We start from the raw sequence: 7,318 nt of genomic DNA on the forward strand, positions 1-7,318 counted from the left end.
GCGCATGAGCCACCCCCCAGTCCAGGGCCGCCCAGGAGCACCCCCCCCCACCGTCCAGGGCCGCTCAGGAGCTCTTGGCCTCTTCTCACCAGAGACCCCTATGTCCTACCCACCAGGCTCACCTAGGCTCTACAGGACCATGTCCCGAATCTAGTCTTTCCAGGCATTAGAAACTTCTAGAACTGTGTTTTGGTCATAAACAAAAAGAATCTTAGTGGTAGGAGAGATCCTGAGAGGAGTGTAAGTTTGGGCCGGCGGGGGTGTGGTGGTTAAGGTGCTCGGCTCCCGGGTCTGGCAGCTTGCTTTCTTACCTCTGCCCTCCCTCTGTCTGTCTCTGACTGAAGGACAGCAGTGAGTAAAGGAACTCGGGAGAGGAGAGTCAGTCTGCCTGGCTGAGACGAGCCGTGCTCTCGTGCCCAGTGCTACCTGCGCCTTCGAAGGTGCGTCTGGGACCGAGTGCGCTTTAGGTGTCGACTGCTACGGTGTGTAAGCAGAATGCTGACACGGACAGCCTAGGGCGGGGCGGTCACGGGGTCCCATACGGAGTAGGATGCCCGCTGCGTGACTTGGTGAGCACCGGCGACGCGGAGGCGGGGACCAGCTCTTGGGGGCTTCAGCTCTCGCAGGGTCACACAGACGCGCCCGGGGGGTGCTGCGTGACCCCACTCCTGCGGATCTACTGAGAGTCTGAAAGGCGAGCCAGCCTCGTGTCTCGGCAACTCTCCACATGCCAGCCTTCTCCCGGTCACTGAGAAACTCGCCGAGAACTTCTGTGATGGGTTGGGCAAAGCAAGAAATCAGGGTGCTTTCAAACAGGAAAATGTGACTGAGTCCCAGCACTTTTTCAGAAAGCCGCCTTCGCGGAGGGGCCGGCTCGTCCCAGCTCCTTCCTCCCCACCTATTTCCAAGCCACCTCCGGCTTCACTAAATCTGTACAAACCACGAAGCTGGCTTGACCAAGAGGCTCACTAAGATCCAGCTCGGTTCAGGTTTTGGCCAGAAGACTCCCTGGGCGAGTGCACTCACGGCAGCTCACCAGGCCCGACGTGGACGCTCGTTCTTCGTGTGCGCCACAGCGGGGCAGTGGCCAGGTGCTCGCCTGGTCTGTCTACTGCAAAGTCCCCATTGTTTCTTTCTTTCTTTCTTCTTTTTTTTTTTTGGAGAGGCTTTTGCTACAGGGCATGTGCACTCACCAGACAGACAGACAGAGACAGAGAGACAGAAAGCAAGAAATCACCCGCCAGGGGGATAGCCATGCCACAATCCCTTCTACTCCATCCTCCTCTCGGGATCTTGGGCTCACACATGCCTGGTGTGAGTCCAAGCCACCAGTTCCAGGACTTGAACCGTGGTCAACTACATGGGAGTCCAGTGATGTAGCCATTATGCTATCTGCTGGTCCCTCCCATTTTTTAAAAAGAATTATTTTTTATTATTATTTTCCAGTTTGACAAGAGAGACAGGGAAAGTGAGAAAGGAAGCCACCAGGTCCGAGGCTTGAACCATGGTTGGCCATGTAGGAGTCCAGCACATTTAACTACCACACGACCTGTTGGCCCCCTCATTGTTTATTTTATTTGGAGAAATTTTTGCCATAGAGCGCGTGTGCTCTCCAGAAAGACAGAGAGAGACGGAGAGACAGAAAGTGAGAAATCGCCCCCCAGGGGGGAATGGCCACACCACAGTCCCTTCTCCATTGTCCTCTTGGAATCTTGGGCATGCATGCACACGCACCCAGCGTGAGTTTAAGCCACCAGGTCCGGGACTTGAACTGCGGTCGACCACATGGGAGTCCAGTGACATAGCCATTGCACCGTCTGCTGATCCTGCCTCACTGATTTTTTTAAAAAAAATTTTATTTATTCATTTATTTTATTTTAATTTGACCAGAGAGAGAGACACACAGAGAAAGAGAGAGAAAGTGAGAAGGCAAGCTGCCAGATCCAGGACTCAAATTGTGGTCAGCCATGTGGGAGTGTCCAGCGCCTTAACCACCACACCACCTGCTGGTCCCCCGCCTTGCTGATCTCTGATCAGATGGTTATAGCACCTAGCTACTGGTGGCCAATAGTCTAGAGCCGGTATCTCATTACGAATGGGCACAGGGTGAGGGTCGGCCCAGCAGCAGTGACGCACTATTCAAACAAAGCCAGGTCCACTCAGAGGGTCATGGGTTCAGTTCCTTGGTCGCCCTGCCGGGCGTGGGTACCCTTGATCGCAGTTGCCTGGGAGGGCTGGGGCAGAGGTCTGCAAAGGGTTTGTCTTTCTCCTCATTCTCTGTCTCTCGTGAAAACACACACACACACATACACCTTGAAAAATGGTGCTATTTCAAGTCCATCATTCCTCTTCATAGGAGCTATTCTACCAGCGCACATGCTGCCCTCGCCCACTAGGTAGTGACCCCATTGTGTGAAGTCCACGGTGCTCGAGGCCCGGCCACTCCTGTTCTTGGACCTTAGGTAGGCCGCATCTCCGCGGGGATGCGTTGGTGTTTAGATGTCTTTATGAATTGTTCATTTTAATACAGTTGATGTGTGTACTTTTTCTGGAAGCTTCAGTGACCCACCTTTATCCAGGAGGGCCTGTGATTTAGCTTCTGAATACTTCTGTTACAACCAGGCCTCCTTAGCTTCTCTGCTTTCTGATGCAAGAGGCCTCGAGCTGCTGCTTTCATTCCCACCACACCTGGACTTAGCGAGCTCCCCGAGGAGACTTGGTGGGGAACGGGATCTGCTTATTTATTTTGATTTTCTAGAGGGTGCATGCTCTTGCCAGAGACGGGGGAGAGAGGGAGAGGAAGTGAGAAAGGAAAATGAGAGAAAGTACCCTCTGGTGCCCCCGGGAGGGCCATGACGCAAGCCCTTCTCTTCCATCTCGCCCTCCTTCGGGATTCTGGGCGCACATGCACACGTCCAACGCGATTTTCCAGCAGCCAGGTCCAGAATTTAACGTGCACAGGCGGCCATGAGGTTGGCCATGTTGCATCACATCTCTGCCACAAAATTACTTACACAAATTAAATGTAAAAAAAGTTTTTTGAAAGCTTTTCTTTGGGAGAGATTTTTGTTATAGGGCGCGTGTGCTCACCAGAAAGACAGAGACAGAGAGACAGAAAGTGAGAAACCCCCCCCCAGAGGGGACGGCCACGCTGCAATCCCTTCTCCACCAGTCTCCTCTCTGGATCTTGGGCACGCACGCACATGCGCCCGGCGTGAGTTTAAACCACCGGGTCCGGGACACGAACCGCGGTCGACTACATGAGAGTCCAGCGACATAGCCATTACGCTAACACTGCTGGTCCCTGAAAACTTTTTTCAAAAACATTTTTTCAGTTGAGTTATTTTTATTGTCTTTTTGTTACAGTGATCAGTACACGATCGCCATAAATAAATTTATCATTGTTGTTCAAGTTTTATTGGAAATTTTCAAAACCATCGGGCAGAGTGTGTGTACTTGAGAGAGACGCAGAGTGGGAGAGTGCGACACGCCCTCTGAGCAGTACATTCTCAAGCCCAGGCCAGGACTCGCACTGTACTGTGGGCCACGTGGGACCCGGCCTGGGACCACCGGCTGCTGGCTGGCCCTGAGGCTCTTTGTGGGCTATCGGATGGTCTGGTTGTGGAAGCACTCCACCCTCGCTGAGGAGGTGTGGCTGGCTCCTTAACACCGATGTTTCGACTGACGTGTAAGGAACATCGGTGATGTGGGTACATATTTTAAAGGGACCGCTGTATGAAATCGAATAGGTGTTCAGGAGCTCTCAGCCTTTGGGACCACAGGAAAGAAACGACCCCCGCCACGCACCTCTCGCTCCTGGCGGCCCCCTCTTCCCAGCGGCGTGGGGCTCGGTGCTGTCCCTTGCTGTCCCTTGCTGGCTGTGGCTCAGTGCCCTGTGTCGGTGCTGGCTGAGCTGTTCCCAGAGGAGGGAGAACCCCAGTCAAGGCCATGCGTCCCTTCCACCTGAAGATGCCGCTGGAGCCATCTCTGCAGACAGGGATCGCCCTGTCACGGCTGTGGCCAGAAGTGCGGCCTACCCTGTGCTAGCGGCTCCACGTCCGCCTCCACTTTCTTCTCATAGCCAGAGGCCGAGCTTGTCCTGTCCTTCCCAAACCGACCGCCACCTGCACTACCACCTGGCTCGTCCCCCGCCTGGGCTCCCAGTAGTTCCCCACCTAGGCTCGCTGCCCTCCCCGCCAGGCTCGTCCCCCACCTAGGCTCACCATCCTCCCTGCCTGGGCTGGTCCCCCGCCTGGGCTCCCTGTTGTTCCCCACCTGGGCTCACTGCCCTTCCCCCCCACCCAGCTCGTCCCCAGCCTGGGCTCACTGCCCTCCCCGCCTGGCTCGTCCCCAGCCTGGGCTCGCCGTCTTACCCGTCCCCCGCCGCGCTGTCCCCAGCCTGGGCTCGCCGTCTTACCTGTCCCCAGCCTGGGCTCGCCGTCTTACCTGTCCCCAGCCTGGGCTCGCCGTCTTACCTGTCCCCAGCCTGGGCTCACCGTCTTACCTGCCTGGGCTTGTCCCCTGCCTGGGCTCCCCATCCTCCACCTGGGCTTGCCATCCTCTGCCTGGGCTCATCTCTCACCTGCGCTCGCCGTCCTCCCCGCCTGTCTCAGTGTCCTCTGCCGGCCGCCCATGCCTTTCCTGCCTGCCCTGTGACCACCCTCCGCCCACCCTCACCGGTCCTTCGTGGGGCGGCCTCTTCATTTCCTCCCGCCCTCCTTCCTCCCTTCTTTTCTTCCTTTCTCTTTTTCCTTCCAGAGTTCACTGAGTTCTCTCTAGGGCCTTGAAACACAAGTGAGGAGACGGGAAAGGACAGACGTCCCAGGACTAGAATGTGAACTTTAATTTTAAAAGTCCTGGTTAAGCTCCCACCCACACCACTCCCCAGGTTACAAGCGTCCGTGAGGTGGAAGCAGGCAGCACGGATGTGCACGTGTGCAGACGGCCCGGCTCGGGCAGCACGCGTCCACCCACGGCCCAGTTACAGGCCCCGGTGCGTCCCCGTGCCATGATGGGGAGTACAACTCAGCCGAAACGCCCTGGACAGACAGCGCAAGCTTGTGCAGCTGGCGGTGAGGTGGTGAGGCCCCGGGGAGGACCGGTCCTCAGCTCTGGAAGACAGCCATGGCAGATGGACACCGGGTGGGACGTGGGGGCACCTGGTTTTCCCAGATCCCCGAGTTGAAAGGTGAGCACACACCCAGGCACCACGTCTGATCACCTGAGACCACCTCTTGCCTGACTTTATTTTATTTTTGCTACAAGGTGTGTGTGCTCACCAGAGAGAGAGAGAGAAAGTGAAGTACCCCCTGGGGGGATGACCACACCACAATCCCTTCTCCAATCTCTCGAGATCTTGTGTATACACACATATGTGCCCAGCGTGTTTCAAGCCACCAGATCTGAGACTCGAACCATGGTCTGATGCAGATCTGAGATCCCAAGAGGGCAGATGGGGTCCACACAGAGCCAGGGCCGTGAGCCGGTTCGGCAGAGCTGATCAGTCCAGAGCCGCCCTTTCACGGGAAGCTGCCTCCCGGAGTCAGCCCTGAGCACCACGGGCAGGGCTGCGGGATGGCTTGGGGGTCTCGGCAGGTACGCAGGCCTCCATGGGGCTTACCCGGTGCCGGTCATTGTACCACTGTTTTACCAGGGACTGCGCAGCAGCCGCCACCGGAGGAGTGCCTGCGCCCTCCCAGCCCGGCCTACCTGCTGTCCTCGCGCCATCGGCCTGGCCAAGGCCGCTCTACGGAGCGCCTCGCCCTCCCAGCCTGGGAAAAGGCCGTGGTCGTGGCTTCTCAGGAAGGCAGGGGTGACGGGGCTCTCACAGTCCTCTCTCTGTCCCACCCACAGCCCAGCCGCCCCAGTTTCCCCCGGCCGTCTTCAGAATAACCATCCATTTTGGTATTTCTTTTAAAAACACTTGAGCAAGTGCCACTGCTGACAGCCCGCCATGGTAAAGTGAGTGGATGGGAAGGCACGTCACCCCATAGCACCAGCACCCTGAGTTCGCCCACGTAGTTGATGACAAGTGTAACAAGCCACCACCACGGCAACATCTCGCCGTTTCCTTCTAAGCCAGGAGGACTCAGGGGTGATGAGCTCCGTGTTTGGGCCGGAACAGCCTTAGGTCCCACAGGAACCCCCCAGGGACCAAGGGGAGGTTCCTTCTGTTCTCTGCATGGCGGGGATCCATTCTGACTGTAGGCTTTGGTCCCTGTATGTGCCTACGAAATACATTTTCCCAGTCCCAGCTTCAAATATTAAACAGATGTGCAGAAGTAAACGTGTATCCACCACCGAGACCAAACCTGCCTCCTCAAAGCCCCCAGTGTGGGGGAAGCCACGGCCCGCCAACAACGCCCGCGTCCTGAACGTCCACGCGCCTCCCAGGCGGGGCCTGCAAGGCCGGGCCAGCTGACGGCTCTAGAAGGGCGGGGTGCCGCCCGCGAGGCCCCTCCTGGGCCACTCCTCCGTCAGCCAACGGCGCAGCAACCTCTCCACGTCGGCCCTGCGGTAGAGCCGGCACAGGTCGAGCAGCTGGCCCACCGGCCGCTGGCTGTTGCGCAGAAGGAGCTCCAGGGTGGGGCTCTGCGGCCGCTGCTCCAGGAAGCACAGCTCGTCATAGGGCATGCCCCACCTGCTCGCGAAGTTCCGCCAGTTCTTCACCGTCGGGTGGCACGGGTCCAGCTTGATCCGGATGGCGTCCAGCAAGTCCTGGTCGTTGAGCAGGTCGCTTATGGTGGGGGCGCGCAGCGGGCAGGAGGGGCAGGTGTCGTTGTGTAGGCTGGACCCGTCCGTGCGGGTATCTGCAGGAGGAACACGCCCACATCGGCAAGACACTCGCACAGCCCACCTCCACCTGTGACCGCCCCGGACCTGCCTGCGCCTCCCAGCATCAGCCTGTGGGGGATGGCCACTGCAGGACATGCACCTGTCCGGGCCAGCAGGGGCCGTGGCTGGAGGCACAAACACACCTGAGCCTGGCTCTCAGCTGGCTGGGGGTGCCCACCGCACGCTCACCACGGGGAGCGAGCTGGGCCGGGACACAGGCCTGTTCATCTACTGAGAAACAGGCCCGGGGCCTCCGAGGCGTCTGAGCCCTCGCCCGAGGGGGAACAGCACGGGTCACTTCTCCCCGCTGCCCCCTTCAGGGAGACACCAGCTGGCTGAGGAGCATCTGCCTAACAGGCAGAGACCACGCTGGGCTCCTCTGAGCCTCGACACGCCAGAGCGGAGACGGCGGGGGCAGCGCTAGCTCTACCGCCAAAGGACAAGTCAGCGGGAGCCGCGGGCCTTATCGTGGTTCCCATACCAC

At 58.4% G+C, this 7,318-nt stretch overlaps 2 protein-coding genes across 3 annotated transcripts in view; both read right to left on the reverse strand.

Moving 5' to 3' along the window:
• The window catches only part of LGALS8 (galectin 8), a 19,568-nt gene extending 19,376 nt beyond the window's left edge, over window positions 1-192 (reverse strand). Inside the window, exon 1 of one of the 2 annotated variants that reach the window (XM_006145953.3) lies at window positions 123-192. The gene's annotated coding sequence lies outside the window, so the exon portion shown is untranslated. The other variant, XM_006145955.3, reaches the window with a different exon arrangement.
• Window positions 193-4,384: 4,192 nt separating this feature from the next.
• The window catches only part of EDARADD (EDAR associated via death domain), a 38,522-nt gene continuing 35,588 nt past the window's right edge, over window positions 4,385-7,318 (reverse strand). The window contains exon 7 of the mRNA XM_006145990.3: window positions 4,385-6,809. Within this exon, the coding sequence (XP_006146052.1) occupies window positions 6,427-6,809 (383 nt within the window). The 3' untranslated portion in view covers window positions 4,385-6,426. The remainder of the gene's footprint in view (window positions 6,810-7,318) is intronic.

Source organism: Tupaia chinensis, unplaced genomic scaffold (assembly GCF_000334495.1).
Source record: "Tupaia chinensis unplaced genomic scaffold, TupChi_1.0 Scaffold000161_1, whole genome shotgun sequence".
Classification (NCBI taxonomy): domain Eukaryota; kingdom Metazoa; phylum Chordata; class Mammalia; order Scandentia; family Tupaiidae; genus Tupaia; species Tupaia belangeri.